We start from the raw sequence: 16,606 nt of genomic DNA on the forward strand, positions 1-16,606 counted from the left end.
CAGCACATCCTTGACTTCGATCCGCTTAACAATCATATGTACAATTTGTGCAAAAAAATCGCTGGAGAATAAGTGAAAGTGAGGATACACCACATGAAGAGCGAACGAAACCGGGAATTGATAAAAAATAAAGTCAGACCCGTTCTGTTAAGGGTGATTATCTTGAATCAGCAGTAAGGCGCCTCTCACCATTGTTTTTACTGTGCGTCTGATTTATTAAGGTTTTCTCCTTAATATTAATGCAGGTTAACTGCCTTCTACATGCCAGTTGGCTGCTGATGGATGGAAACAATTAAACAGTACTACAGAATTGCATTGGAGTAATGCGAAAGCACGACCGGATGCTGCTGTTGGTGGCTTCTGGTTGCTTCTACTTGCCTAATTCACTTTTTGTTTACGCATTTTAGTCTTTGGTACTTTCAAATTTCGCGCCAATCCATTTCTATGCCCTTTTTTGGCTCTATTTCCGGTTTCGTTACGTCATATATTTGACATCCCATATTTCACTTCTTGTTTACTGATTTTAGTCATTGGTACTTTCAAATTGCGTGCCCATCCCTTCCTATGCCCTTATTCGCCTCTACTTTCGGTTGTGTGACGGCTCATTGAAGTCATCCTAATTGACTGTCTTAATTAACTACTTTAGTCTTTGGTACAATAAAATTGCGCGCCAGTTCCTTCCTAGCCCTTTTTTGGCTCGACTTCAGGTTGTGTGACGTCATATCCTTGACGTCATCTTAATTGACCTAGTTAATTAACTATTTTAGTATTTGATACATTCAAATGTGGCGCCAAGCCATTGGCTACTGAGACCATTTTCGTCTTTGCTTTTACATTTTTTGCCTCTAAAAATTACCTAATTCACTTTTTGGCCTAAATATTTTTTCGGACACAGCATTACGTCACCTTCTATCGATTGCCACAACTCATTAACCTCTACCACTTCTCAATTACAACTGCTGCGGACAATGTTTACATTTTTTGCGTGTAATTATTTGCCTAACTAACTTATTGGCCTAATTATTTTTTCGGCAACAACATTACGTCAACCTCAATCGATTGACACCACTCATTAACCTCTACATCTTCTCAATGACGCAAAACTGCTGCGGACACGATTTTGCTGACGCGGTCTGGGGACGCGGCCTGCGGACAGAAATCTGTAAACATAGCGAAGTAATGCTTTCGCATTAATAAATGTTTATGATCACAACCACTTGCTTTCATTGCTTTGTAAACGCAACTTCATAGGCAGCAGCAGAGCGCAACCGCGCTCTGCTGCTTTTTGCCACTGGCAAGATGGCCGCCACCCTTTCGGCGAGGCTTCACTCTTTCGCATAGGCGCGTATAGGCGGCTTCCACTCCAGCAAGTTTTATATATCCTCTTTGGTGCGGTCCCATCCGCGGATCAGTCGAGTGGCGCACATCGGTGTTTCGGTGCGTTTGCATGCAAATTTTTGCTTTCTGAAAGCACCTGGCTGCAAGAAAAAAAAAAAAATGTCAGCAGGAGCCAAGCCATTCGGTCTAAACCTACCAAAATGTATGCTCCTGATCGGGTCGGCCGAAGGCTACAAGGCTGATTAAGATTAGTGTGTATCTTTTATGTGGAACAGAGAGGCGGTGGCGCGCCACTGGCGGCGGGGGTGGGGAAGCAAGCAAGGCAGGGGAGATTTTGCTCTATTTTTTATGCTTAAGTGGATTCTAGACACGAGCTAAAGTAACAATTTGAGCAATGAAAGCGAGCTAATGTAGCCGTTTCATGTCATGTTTAGGATCAGTGCTAATCGCGCTATATTTGTTGGGTCAGCCGATCATTCATACACTGTTTACGTCTTGAGCGGCTATGCGGGAGTTCTGACGCCTTCACTGGGGTTCTCTTATTAAGGATCTATTATCCATTTCGAATCCATTTACTCTGCCCTAGGCTACTTTTGCTGCGTGAGAAAGCCGAGGCATTCGAGAGTCCATTACTACCCAGTAATCGGATTTCAGCGATGCCTACATGGCTCAACCACCGATTTGCCGGTATGTGCGGGGAGTGGCGATGACTGTGGCCGACGGCCGGAGCTGCTTTTTTGCGTTTTCGTTGACTGGCCGCTAGCTCCGTTTGTCTGATGCTGCCGTCAGCTGACATCCAGATGAAAGAGAAAATGGGCAATGATACGTATTGAATAGCGACCTTAAATTATGTTCCATAATGACATGAAAGTTGCTTTTATCGACCAATATATAGCCCATTTGTCGTGGCAAGATTTGCTTACTTCAAGAAATCGCTGCTTTTCTCAAGTCCACATTCCCTTTTATTACAGGCAGCAAAAGCTTACGACATGCGTGTTTTCAAAAAAAAAATATTGTAGCATTGTTTCACTAATTAAGTTGACAACCAATTTATTAGGCATCGTTGTCTTCAAATGGGACATGTTTGTCACACTTTCATAAACCACAGGTGACTGCATCGAACTAGTTTTTCTTTCTCAGGCGACATCTCGTAAATATTTTCCGCAAGGAATATCATCCGCTCGTTGCCAAAGGCTGTCGTTGTTGCACCGGTATTCAGTTTTCCCTGTCCCCACTCTACAAACACAGTATTCGGAATTCGCACTAAAGGCTGCCAAGGCGATTTCGATTGGGGCTTGAAATTCAGAGGTTGCTCGCCCTCGCCCAATTCAGAGTTGCCAGTGGAACAGCGTAGAGCGACACACGCGCACACCACCGCTGTTAATCTTTTATCTTCTGGTAATCATCCCATTTTGGTTGTTATTTTCTTGTTAATTCGAACAACAGCGCAAAGAAAAAGATTTTGCTAGCTGCGGAACCTCTTAGCAGCTAAACTGCGGCCGGCGGAAATGAAACGATCAGGGAAATGAAGAAATGGTCGAAAAGAAGAAAGAACAAGGATGGGGTGTATAAAATACAAACACGGCTGTAACGGTAGCGCACCGCTCGCATCAGCTAACCAGCTTAGACATTTTTCGGCTATTGAAAATACTTTGTGTGCAAAATACTGCGCAAGGCGTGCACTTTCTACGTAGAATGCCCTGGCGCCCCGCTGCTATTACGATGTCCCCACATACCAGAGAGGAGGAGCTGCGCTGCGCGCTCCGGTTCGCGGGTATTTCCCTTCTCGTCGCGAAAACGGTAGATAGGCAGAACCGTTTTTCACGCTAGCCCGTGGCCCGTAGCTCCGCTTGACCTCCAGCCACCGTCGCCGCGCTTAACAGATGGCGCGCTGTCGCCATGGCAACGCCGTTACCGTAGCAACGCGATTCGGACTGCTCCTTTCATATGGGATATCAGAATCAGCCTGCCAGAACCATTTGCATTCTCGTTGCCCCTACAACAGGCAGGCACGTCCATACGCCTTGGCTGAAGCGTTACTTTATATGTGGGCTGGTAGCTTACCCTCTCGCGTCATGCCCTTAAAGGATGAGCTTAAGTGTCCCCAATAATGTAGCACCTTAAACTGATAGGGTGAAATAGGGGACTAATGTAGCAGACAAAAGAAGCTTCGGCTGCTGCTTTCGCAGTTCAACTAGGGTAAACTAGAGCTAAACCACAACGCTTTTTTTTTTGTTCGTTACAGTGGGAGGTCACAGAACTTATTCAAGAAAAAGAGGCTTTGCTGAGTGCGTCTCGGATGCTGCTCGACCGTACACTGCTGGAAATGAACACCACCTGGGAGTCTAAACTGAAGTAGGTTCAACACCCTCCTAGCAGTGATGGCGTTGTTTATCTTAAATCCTAACCCAAAATTTAAAGCTGGTAAGTTTGTTTTGTTTGTTTATTTTCCAGTTTTGCTGGAAGGTCTTCTGGATAAAAGCTGCTAGAGCAGCTTGACTAAGTCCAGGAAACCGTTGCAAGGCGTACACAGCAAGCGTGTCAACAAACATGTAACATTCCTAGATCTCCTTTGAGAGAGTGAAGCTCTAAAAAAACGGGAGCATATCGAGCCACTCATTGAACAGCTGCGCAAAGTAACAAACAACCGAGAGAGATGACATGACCTGCAACTAAAATATTTCAGCGCTTCCTTTGTTCTTTCGCTTGTTGAACTAACATGGAAATGGATGAACAGGGGTAAGTATATCTTGACGTAGCGATCGAATACCTCTTGCAAATTCAATTCGACCACATTTCTAGGGAAAAGAAAGGAACATATGCAAAAATAGAATAGAAAAAAAAAAACCTAGCCTATGTGTCACATCAGCTGTTTACAATATTTTGCGACCCTTCGGAAACCCATGGATAATAAATCCGTCGTCTGGCCCTTTTGCTGCAGATCGTTAGCCAATCAAACTCGGGCAGTATTTGCGAATATGGAAAATATGGCATTTTTTCTTCTGTATCACAGAGTTTTTTAATTACGACACAGTTGTGCAAAATTGAGAGAAGCAGACCAGCCTTCCAACGCACAACAAAATGCGTCTTTTAAAAAGCTTGCCCTTCGCTCCCATTCAGTATACTGATCGAGACTATCATAGAAAAGCAATCAAGAACATTTTTGACGATAGAAAAAAACGTTAATAGCAAAAAACTACGAGACTGCTGAGAAAAGACCTACGGATGTATTTATTTGTACTCTGGAATTTTGCGACTTGTGAACAGATTGCGTTGGCTGATCCGGAGTTTATGGGAATGTGCGCTATATTGAAAATAACTGATACTCAATGCTTGGTTACTTTCTGAGAGCAATCTGGGCATTCCTGAGTGCAGGGATCTTCATCACTTTCGGCAGAGTAACCCTTTATGCCAAAGGGTTCTTTGCTTATGGTGGTAAAAAGTTTTGCACCTAGTGGAAAGCAGTGAGGGGTGGCGCAGAAGGTGGTTGTCGCACTGCAACGGTAGCTCGAAATCAAAAAGTTTTCTCATAATACTTTTAAGTTTTTGTGTTGGAAAGACACGACTTCTCAATGTTTAATCCGTTGCTTAGTTCTCACACTGTTTCGGTCAAGAGATACAAAGTTAGTTCATCGTTGCAACGTGAATTAACGATTGGCTTTAATGATTCTGCAACGCTGAAATAAAGCGTCTAGTTTTGATGCAAGAAAAGACCTGCGCTATCGATACAAGAACGAAGAAAAGGCAAGACGCATACAAACACACACTAACAACTGTATCTCGTCAGCAATATTCAAGGCATATCTAATATAATCTTCTAATAAACTCGGCACGTGAACAAGTGGCGTACAATATATCAAAACGAAAGAAACAAATTCACGCGGAGACGACAGTTTTAACCATGGCCAGCCCACTAAGTAAATCCATAAAGTCATAAAATCTCACAAAAGAAATGCTATTAGGCACGATTACAGATCAGTAAAGCAAAACAATCAAGGTAAAACAAACACCCTCTCCAGGCTGCGTCAAAGAAAAACAGTGAAAAAAGACACACCAGCACAAAACCGTGCAGCTCAGGAAAGGCTCGTCAGAAACAATAAATACAGTTACAAAAGCACGAAGTCAGATAAATCCAAAAATCAGCAACAGCCACAAAACATAAAAAACAACCAAAACAAAAAAATGAACAAGAACGCGAAGCTATGACATTCCAACGTAATTGAACCGATGAAAAACCGGACCTACGCGAGAGCTGGCAGAAAATCAACGAACCTTTTTCAAAACCACACATGACCCATTCAAAGAAAGACCAAAAACAACGAACAGAAGACACATTGCGAAAGAAGACCTACACACGACCTTCCAAAAACGAAAATTCTTTCCAACCAGGAAATACAAGGCTTGCTAACGCTTGTAGTGCCGATGTGAAAGGAGGCGTTTTCATTTGTCTTTCGACACTGCCAGAAAACTGCGTCCTCTCAAAGTAAGCTTCTTTTTTTGCAGTCAGCGCAATGCTTCATTTTTCGCTACATTAAACTTTGCTATCTTGCTAATTCATTGAAGCATCTGCTGGTTTGGCAACTTTACCGCAACTGAGAGGTATGCGATACACCACTCCAGAAACACATTCCGTGAATTTCATCTTTGACGGTGCAGAGAAGCTCCTTATTATCCTTCATCATCACGAACACCTTTGAAAGTTTACAAGAGATGGAGGAAACAACGTTGATACAATTATGAAAAAAAAAAAAACTAACCCGACGAGTTCTACTAGTCTTTAGCCATGCTGCCTTCCTTCGCGTGCGTGTTGGTCAGACTTCTCGCGCGCAGTTTTCAGTTCCCTTGTTCGATGGCTGCGACGGAAACTGTTTCCGCATTCTTTCTTGTATACATGCCGGCTAAAATTCCCACAAATATGGCACCTTTGCCGTGGATCATATATCTGCCCCTCCCCAACTTCACATAGTATATTGTAAGCACTGTGAGTGAACTTCATCTTCATCTGAGCATAATCATCATCGTTCATCGTGTCGTGGGAAGAAGACGAAGTGTTGATGAGCTGTGGCTAGTCGGCAGCTGCTGCTTCGGCCTACCTAAAATATAAAGGTGAATTTGCGGGTGCGTTTTTCTGCCTCATAAGTGGTGGAGGTGAGTCCTGATCCCAGCGTCCTCAACGAGGAACCTCCTGGAGCTCCGTTCCGGTCGTGTTCTTGGCGGCACATCAGCCGCCATGGCGCAGTCACATCCGCCTGCTCTGACTACCTTTCCCGCGCCTGTCGCTACCGATGTGCATCCGACTGCCCATGCCTCCTCTGCACAGCTGACGTCTCATGGTGCCCTTGATCCTTACCATTTGACCCATCCAACTTGGTCAGTTACCTCACGTCAGCGCGACCCTCCTGTTTTCGCCGGCCTCCGCGGTGACGACGTCGAAGACTGGTTACAACAGTGCGATCGGGTCAGCGCTTTGAACGGCTGGCACGCTTCTATGAAGCTACTCAACGTCTCGTTTTACCTTAGTGACGTGGCTAAGACGTGGTTTCTCAACTACGAAGACGCCATTCCTGACTGGCTTCAGTTCACGACACAGATCCGCCAGATCTTTGGAACTGTTGGTGCTGGTCCGGCCTCTTTCCAAAAGAAGCTGGAGTCCCGTGTGCAGCTTCCAAGAGAGACATACACATTCTACATTGAGAACGTACTCGCCCTTTGCCGGCGTATCAGCAATGCCATGGTCAAAGCTGAACGTGTTGGCCATATTTTAAAAGGAATATGCTCTTTTGCCTACGCAGCTCTAGCTGCTCAGAATCCCGTCACCATGGCAGACATTCGTGCCACTTGCCAGCGACTTGACTACCTACAGTCGTGCCGGCTCAACAACACCTGGGATCCGAGCGAACCTCCCGAAGCTGATCTGCGCACCATGATCCACTCTATTATATGGGAATAGCTCCACTGTAATATTTCGTCGGTGCCTGTTTTCTCACGCCCACCTGTTCAGTCTCCTGAGTTGCATGGCGTTATCAAGGAGGAGCTTGCTTCATTCACTCATCCCATGGCTACAGAACCACCAGCCCCTCCCTACGTTCCGACGTATGCTGAAGTCACTGCGGGACCTCCTTGTCCTCCTGCCCATCACGCGCCTGTGCCACGTAGTCTCGCCGCCCTGTCCCAGCGACAACCGGTGTATGGTAATTGGCGGCCTCTCAGACCTGGTCCAGTATGTTTCCACTGCGGCATCCGCGGTAATGTAACACGCGTCTGTCGCCGACGGCTACGAGATGATCGTGCGAGCTACGGGTACGTTCGACGTGACGACGCGTACCAGCTTCCTCCTCGACAGTATTACACCGATAATGATATCCGTCGCTCTTCCTCTCCGTCGAGTTCGACTGACCGGTCTATGGCAGCACGACAATTGCGTCGTCGCTCCCCATCACCCTTTCGCCGGTCTTCGTCGCCCCTTCGCCCTCCATGTTCAGCTTCTGCCCGCCACACAGAAAACTAACCTGTTCAGTTTCTGGAGGTAAAACTGCACCGCCAGCCGTCGCTCGTATTCCTCCTCAGCTCCCATCCAACATGTTGACTGTATTCGTTGAAGGATGTGTACTGAAAGCTTTAATTGATACCGGCGCCAATATTTGCATTACGAAGCTTGACTTGTGTTTAAAACTCCGAAAAGTGCGCACACCTAACATCAGTACCCCTTTAAGTGCTGCAAATGGAGAGATCATTAACCCTTGTGGAGCGTGTACAGCTCGAGTCACCGTTGACGGCATTTTGCACTTCATTGAGCTTGCTGTCCCATCCTCCTGTGTCCATCAACTCATCTTCGGCTGGGAGTTCCTACAAAACGCCTCAACAGTCATTATGTGTTCCCCTCCCACTATTGAGGTCACTGAATACAACATTGTTGCCAATAGAAAACCGCCTTCCTCCTGCTTAGTTATGCTTGACGATCACGTCCTCTATACGGGCAACGAAGATATTCTATCTGTGACTTCTGACTCCGTCACCGACGGCGACGTCCTGATTGCACCAAGCCCTCGTCTCCTGTCAAGAGGTATTATCATCATCGTGTCCCTTCTTCGCTTCTCCAGCGGTTCTTCTGCTCTCGCCGCCTTCAACACCACATCAGAGCCGCCTATTATTCTGCGCCGCGGCTCTACTGTTGCATCAGTTGCTTCAGCCCAGCCTGTCACTCTTCTTCTCATTTCCACCTCCGATCGCTCTGTTTCGTCCCCTGCCTCGCTCAGTGCAGCTCTCCGCCACACGATGAGCACCGACCTGACAGCAGACCAGACAGACGCATTGCTCGCTGTATTGAACAAGCACGCAGGCTCGTTCGACGCCAATTCCGACGCATTGGGTCAAACCGCTGTAGCAACGCATCGCATCCACACCGACGGATCAGGCATAGTTAGACGCCGGCCATATCGTGTGTATTCAACCGAGCTCAATGTTATTCAGAAAACTGTTGCTCACATGCTTGCACGCAACATCATACGCCCATCGTCTAGTTCCTAATCATTGCCTGTTGTGCTAGTGCAAAAAATAAAAGACGGTTCGGTTCGTTTTTCTGTAGATTACCGTGCTCTAAATAGAATAACTCACAAAGATATGTATCCCCTCCCTCGAAATGACGACGCCCTCGATTGCTTACAAGGTGCCCAAGTTTTCTCCAGCCTTCACTTAAGATCAGGCTACTGACAGATCCCTATGCATGAAGATGATAAAGAAAAAACCGCATTTGCAACACCGGACGGATTATACGAATTCAATGTAATGCCATTTGGACTCTGCAACGCTCCTGCTACATTCGAGCGCATAATTGACACAGTTCTCTGCGGCCTCAAATGAAAACATGTCTTTGTTACTTAGGTGACATCGTCATTTTTTCTTCGTCATTTTCTGATCAGCTTACTCGTCTCGACAAAGTTTTTACAGCACTTTCCAGTGCTGGCCTACAGCTAACCACGAAGAAATGCCATTTTGCATCAAAATCTATTAACGTTCTTGGCCATCTCGTAAACAGCGAAGTAGTAAGCCTGATCCTGTACAAATCGCTGCTGCGCTGCACTTTCCCCGTCCGGATCGGGTCAAAGATCTCCGCAGTTTCCTCGGCTTGGCATCATACTTCCGCAGATTCATCCGCAATATCGCCTTTATTGTCGCACCTTTACATGCGCTTCTTCGCATCGACAAGCCTTTCGTCTGGTCTCGTGCTAGCGAAAAAGCATTTGAAACTCTGAAGCGTGCTCTGACTTCGGGTCCCGTCCTCTGCCATTTTGATGACAAGCTCCGACTATTTTGCACACCGACGCCAGTATAGCCATGGCATTGGCGCTGTTCTTCCGCAACGCCAAGACACCTCTACAGAAAATGTTGTTGCCTATGCAAGCCGAACTCTTACTCTTGCCGAACAAAACCACATTATTACCCAGCAAGAATGTCTCGCCGTCGTCTGGGCTGCTCAGAAGTTTCGTCCTTACCTGTACGGCCGTCACTTCACGGTCGTCACTGACCAACACGCCCGATGCTGGTTATCCTCTTCGAAACATTTGTCCGGTCGTCTCGGGCGGTGGATCCTCCACCTTCAAGAGTACGACTTCACTGTCACTTACAAATCGGGCAAGAAGCACAAGGACGCCGACGCCCTCTCTCGTTGTCCTATTGCTTCGCCGTCGCAATACATATGTCCTCGCATTCCTCCTCTGTCTCAACGGAGTCACGTCATTTAAACCCTACAGTTATCCAGTCTTTGAGCGCCGCCTCTATTGCTCCCACGTCAGATATAGACTGCAATTTTGCTTACCACCAGAGTGCTGAACCTTACTGTCGAAAGCTGATTGATAGTATTTATTATTATACCGGTGTTATTATACCTCCATGTGCCCGTCTCCGTCGTCGGCTCAACAATTTCAAGTTACAGGATGGCACATTATATTGGCACACCTACAGATCACTGGGCCACACCTGGGTTCCCGTAATTCCTTCTTCCCTGCATCCTCAAATTCTACAAGCCTTTCACGAGGACCCCACCGCATGTCACCTTGGATATCACAAAACCTACGACCGCATCAAAAGTCGTTTCTTCTGGCCTGGCCTTTCAACCTCAGTATTGAAATATGTAGCGTCTTACATCCCTTGTCACCGACGCAAGCGGTCTACGTCGCCCCTGCCTGTCTCTTGCAACCTCTGCCATGTCCTTTCACGCCTTTCGTCGGCATCGACTTGTATGAACCCCTGCCCTTGACTCCAGCTGGCAACCGCTGGGCCGTTACTGCCGTTGACCACCTCACTCGATACGCTGAAACCGCAGCAGTTCCTTCCGGCACCGCTTCCGAAATCGCCAACTTCTTCCTCCACACCATACTTCGCCACGGCGCCCTCGCCTCCTCCTTTGCGATCGTGGCAAGTCGTTCCTGTCCACCGTCCTCGCCGCAGTGCTTCATTCTTCAGGCACGGTGCACAAAACTACATCTCCTTATCACCCTCAGACCAATGGCTTCACAGAACGCTTTCATCCCACCCTTTCTGATATGCTATCCACCTACATTCACCCTCAGCACAGCTGGGACTCTTTACTCCCCTTTGTCACCTTCGCCTACAACACTGCCGTTCAACGAACCACCACCTACTCTCCGTTTCTTTTTGTTGATGGCCGCATCCCTACCTTCGCCCTCGAAGCATCTTTCTTCTCAGCTTTCTTTTCTTCTGCCGTGCCTTCCCACGAACAGTTCGTATCGCGTATCGCCCACTGCGGGGATGATTCCCGCCTTCAAACTGAAGCCACTCAAGCTTCCAGGAAAAGCCCGTATGATACGACCCATCGCTCAGTGTCTTTCCGCCCTGGAGACGAAGTGTTACTCTGGACACCTACTCGCATCCCCTGCCTGTGTGAAAAGTTTCTGAGCCGTTTTATTGGCCCGTACATGGTTCAGAACAAACTTCCCCTGTAAACTATTGATCGCGCCTGCATCGGCTGTTCGCAATCGTCGGTGTCGCGGCACCGAGATTGTGCACGTGTCGCGTTTGAAACACTTTAACAGCCGACCTTGAGATATAATTTGCGACCAGGATGGTCGCTTTCGTTCGGGAGGGGGAAGTTGGTAAGCCCTGTAAGTGAACTTCAACTTCATCTGAGCGTAATCATCATCGTTCATCTTGTCGTGGGAAGAAGATGAAGTGTTGATGAGCTGTGTCTAGTCGGCAGCTGCGGCTTCGGCATACCTGAAATAGAGAGGTTAATTTGCTGGTGCGTCCTTCTGCCTCACAATATTCATTCATTATATATTTATTACATATCTTGAAAAATACAAACAAGCATTGATGGATGCATAACCACTGGCTAGTAGCGGGTCCATAATCAACATAGGACACGAAATAAATGCAGCGCGCGAACAACTGAAACAAGAAACAGAATCCATAACACAATAACTCATAATATGCATAGTTTATAAAAAATGAATATAAAGTCACTTCTCATTCACAATTTTTCTAAAAAAGAACCTCTTTAAAGAGACGTAAAATTAGTGGCTTGTTTTATGCTTAGTGGCAAGGAATTCTAAATAAGAGCGCCGTTAAATTCTACGAGCATTTTGCCGTACAGGTTCTGACTAGGAGGTAAATTAAAATTTTGGAGGGGGAGGAGAAAACAACTTTATTTAACGCATTACATTAAGCGTTAAAAATGTCCTGGGCCAGGGTCACCAAGGTCAACTGATCTTGCAGCTGGTCAGAGGCTAACCAAGCCCGCCACGTTGGGGGAGGAGGGTGTGGAAACTGAGGAGATTGGAGGGCGACAGGGCATGAAAAGATGCAATGCTCCAAGTTTGCATAGTGCTCTGGGCAATTGGGCATGCAGGGGAATGTATGATTCTGTATAGAAAAGATCGGGCAGGAGTAAGCAGTGTATTTAATTGTATGCGTCTAAGAATGCGGATTTGTGTGGTAGTGAGAGATTTATCAGGAAGAGGAAGCGTACGGAGAGTTTCTCTAATGTTGTCGTTCAGTTCAGTTCAGGCGTTCAGTCGTGTCCGACTCTTCGTGACCCTATGGACCATGTCACGCCACGCTTTCCGGTCTCTCACTATCTTCTTAACATCACATAGCTTCATCTGCAATGCCTCCAGAATGCCATCTAACCATCGCGTTCGCTGCCTACCCCTTCTCCGGCGACCCTCAACCTTTCCCAACATCAAATCTTTCTCCAGCGACTCCTCTCTTCTCATCAGATGACCAAAGTAGCTGAGCTTTAACTTTAGAATTTGACCCTCCAATGAGCAGTCAGGGTTTATGGTCGACAATATCGACTGATTTGATCTTCTGGCAGTCCAAGGAACTCTTAAGAGTCTTCGCCAGCACCACAATTCAAACGCGTCAATTCTTCGGCGGTCAGCCTTTTTCACAGTCCAACTCTCGCATCCATACATCACAACTGGAAAGACCATAGCACGGGTTATACGGATCTTGGTTGGCAGACTAATGTCTCTGCTCTTTACTAGGCGCTCAAGGCTAACCATTGTTCTCTTTCCCAGAAGCAGGCGTCTCCTAATTTCATGGCTGCAGTCTCCTTCCGAGGTAATCTTGGCGCCCAAGAACAGAAAATCTGTCACAGCTTCCACTTCTTGTCCATTGATGCTCCAGGACTTGATAGGGCAAGACGCCATGATCTTCGTCTTTTTAATGTTCAGTTTAAGCCCAAACTTCTCACTCTCTTCTTGTACGCGCATCAAAAGTCTCTTGAGTTCCACTTCACTTTCTGCCATTAAAGTGGTATCATCCGCATATCTAAGGTTGTTGATACGTTTTCCAGCAATCTTCACTCCAGCTGAAGACTCGTCCAGACCGGCCTTCCTCATGAACGTTGAATTCTTTTTTGTAGTGAAGAGTAGTGTCGCACGTTGGTGGATAAGGCCAGGGAATCCCAGGCGCCCGGTGTTGAAGTTCGCGGGCGAGGCGATGCACTACCTCATTGCCTGGGATTCCAGCGTGACCAGGAATCCACCTCAGTGTTACAGTGTGGGGACGTAGTTTGGTAAGAGCTCTGTGTAGATCATCGTGTAGTTCTTCAGGAATGCGACCCGTGTGAATGGCGCGTATAGCTTGTATTGAATCAGTGTATATGGTATATCCTGAAGGGTTAGGGGGTGCTTGTGCGAGGTCTTGAATACTGGTAACTATTGGTAGGGTCTCGAGAGTCGCTGTAGGAGGAGGATCTATGTCAGGACCGAGGGTATGCGTCACTACATCGCTACAGCTCTGAATTGAGTAACCAGCCGCTCCGACGTTAGTTCGTGATGCATCTGTGTAGATGATCGTGGAATCTGTTGGGTTAACATGGTTGGAAACGCGAGCGGAACGTCTGCCTGTGTTAGTGTCGGGTGCAATGTTTTTTGGAATGGGGATTATTCTGAGGTTATCCGGGAGTGAAGAAGGAAGGGTAATTATAGGGAGGTCTATAGGTTTGAGTGCAACCTGCTGTAGTATCCAATGTCCTTGTTTGGTGCTAGAAAGACGTGCCATTTGCCGGTCGCTATGTTGTTGTATGAGGTCTCCCAGGGGCAAGAACAGCCCCGTAGAGTATAGGCGCTCCGTGGACGTATGTACAGGGACGTTAAGGGCGGCCTTGTACAATATGTGAAGCGCAACCTCAATCTGACGTCTTTGGCGACAAGTTAGTGTAAGGTAAGGAATCGTATATAAAATTTTGCTAAGTGCTAATGCGTGGACAAGCTGCCTGACTTGACCCTCGCGTAGCCCGGCGTACTTATTGACTATGCGGCGAACTAGATGCGTAAGCTGATTGCAAACTTTAACGGTTGTAGATACATTGGCCTGATTGGTTGACTCATGGATATGAAGTCCGAGGATCCGGCAGGATGATACACGAGGGATGGGGTGACCTGCCATTGTGAGATTGATCAGCTGGTTATGTTGGCGTTGATAGCGAGTTTTTGCAATCAGCAGCAATTCGGATTTTTCAAGTAGATAGCCCTACTTTATCAAGGTAACTAACGACTGCATCGATACCTTGCTGTAGGGTCTCCTCTACTGCTCCAGGAGACCCAGAAGTGCACCAAAGAGTAAGGTCGTCTGCATAGAATGTGTGTTTTAGGTTTGGCATAGACGCTAAAGTACGAGATAGGGGAGCCATTGCAAGGTTAAAAAGGGTGGGTGACAGAATAGCGCCCTGAGGAGTACCACGTGTGAGGGGGAAAAGATCAGATATTGAATCGGGGAGACGGAACTTGGCCGTACGATCGCGGAGAAATGCTGTGAGGTAGCCATACATCTTTGGACCACAGCCAGTAGAGGCAAGGATGTTTAATAGAGGATCGTGGGCAAGGTTATCAAAAGCTTTTCGCACATCAAGGGCCACTATGGCTTGGATCTAGGAAGTGGGCGGAGGGTCAAATTCGTGCATGAGGAGAAAAAATAGGTCCTGAGTAGACACACCTTTTCGGAAGCCAATTTGTTGAGGGGGAAAGAAATCTATGGATTCAAGATGAGTCTCGAGCCGATTGAGCACCATCCGCTCCATGGTTTTTTCCAGGCATGATGTTAAAGAAACTGGGCGGAGGTTTTTAAGCGCAGGTTTTTTGCCTGGCTTTGGAAGTAGGGTTATAAGTGATTGTTTCCAAGATGCTGGGAGTGTGCTTTCTTCCCAATGTAAGTTTATAATGCTCAGAAAATGTTCTTTGTCCTTGTCAGAGAGATTTCGAATGAGTGTGTATGTAATCTGGTCTTCACCTAGGACTGACTTCCGCTTTAGCTGTTCTAGCGCCCAGTCGAGATCCCAGAGGGTAAACGGCTGATCGAGTTCTACATTGGAAGCACCAGTGTACGGAGTATAAAGGCTGGGTAGGGGAGGAGGAATGTAGAGATCGCGGAGTTGGGCTGTTAAGGCATCCGCGCCTAGTTGAGAATAGTGTTTCTCGAGAGTGGGAACAGGCGCCGGTTGAGGCCCGAGTAGTTCTCTGAGTAAATGCCAGGTTCTTTTTTGATTTAGTGTGCCGTTAATGGTGTTACAAATTTTATTCCATTGATTGGTGTCAAGTGTAACGCAGTGTTCTTTAACCTGTCGCGTCAATTCGGTGACTCGGTCGGAGAGGCGAGCATTGTTGGGCTGAGTGCGAAGAGTGCGCAAGAGTCGTTTCCGCCTCTTCCAGATGCGTACAAGGTAAGGGTCCGGATTAGCTGACGGGGCTGAAGTGGAACTCTCCTGCGTAGCTTGTTTCTGAGCATGTTTGAGTGCTTTTGTCCAGCTCTGAAGACTGCCAGTAGTATGAGAGGTGTCGCGTATAGTGCGAAAGGTATTCCAGTTAAGTAGTAAAGAAGTTTTCCTACGACTCAATGCAGAAACAGAGGTGAATTTGAATAAAATAAAAGTAAAGAGATGTAGTAGGAGGTATTGCAAATATTCACAAGCCTTAAGTAAAATAAAACATCCGTATGCCAGGTTCGATTAAAAATGTGCAATATGTGTTTTCCAGTGCATGTCACTTTAAAAAAATAGACCTAAATACTTGTAGAAGAGGACGTGTTGAAATTTTGTTCCATGTAATAATATAGTCGGTTCTTTAACATTTAACTGTTTTTTCCTGGAATGAAAAGTGTATACTTCGTCTTATTAAGATTTAAGGTCAGTTGATTAGATATGAACCACATAAAAGCCTTTTCTAACTCGGCAGAAATTTTATCTTGAATTTCACGCAAATTCTCTCCACTAAACGCAAGACCAGTGTCGTCGGCATACAATAAAGGCTGTCTGTACTTTAGGGAAATTATTTATTTGAAGTGAGAAGAGTACGGACCCAAAAACAGAACCCTGCGGCACGCCAGTTAGTTGGAGACGCACAGGTAAATTTTTTTATACTGTATGCTGTTGACGGTCACTGAGGTAGCTTTTAATTAAGTTCAGGATTTTACACATGAAGCCATAGTTGTTAATCTTGCTCAGTAATATCTGGTGGTTAGCTGTGTCGATGACACTTTTTTATATCGGGATACACCACGACAGCAATTTTATTCTGGTGGAGAGCTGTATTTAACATTTGTGTAAGAGCTAGAACAGCGGTGGAGCAAGATTTATGACGACGAAAACTGTGTTGTTGGAGGCTCAGGATGTTGTATTTGGATAGGAATTCATTTATGTGCGCACAGAAAATGTTTTCAAAAACTGTGTTGATTTATTTATTTATTGATATACCTATACATTGCCGTTGGGCATTATTGTAGGAGGATTACAAGCATTGTTTGTCAT

The 16,606-nt window shown here is 46.4% G+C and overlaps 1 protein-coding gene across 1 annotated transcript in view; it reads left to right on the top strand.

Annotated features, from left to right (window-relative positions):
* The window catches only part of LOC146206840 (uncharacterized), a 391,032-nt gene that overhangs the window by 241,103 nt on the left and 133,323 nt on the right, over positions 1 to 16,606 (top strand). Inside the window, exon 10 of the mRNA XM_084587067.1 lies at positions 3,584 to 3,693. Coding sequence (XP_084443193.1) covers positions 3,584 to 3,693 — 110 coding nt within the window. The remainder of the gene's footprint in view (positions 1 to 3,583; positions 3,694 to 16,606) is intronic.

This window comes from Amblyomma maculatum, chromosome 1 (genome assembly GCF_055883805.1).
Source record: "Amblyomma maculatum isolate TAMU_Amacu chromosome 1, ASM5588380v1, whole genome shotgun sequence".
Lineage (NCBI taxonomy): Eukaryota > Metazoa > Arthropoda > Arachnida > Ixodida > Ixodidae > Amblyomma > Amblyomma maculatum.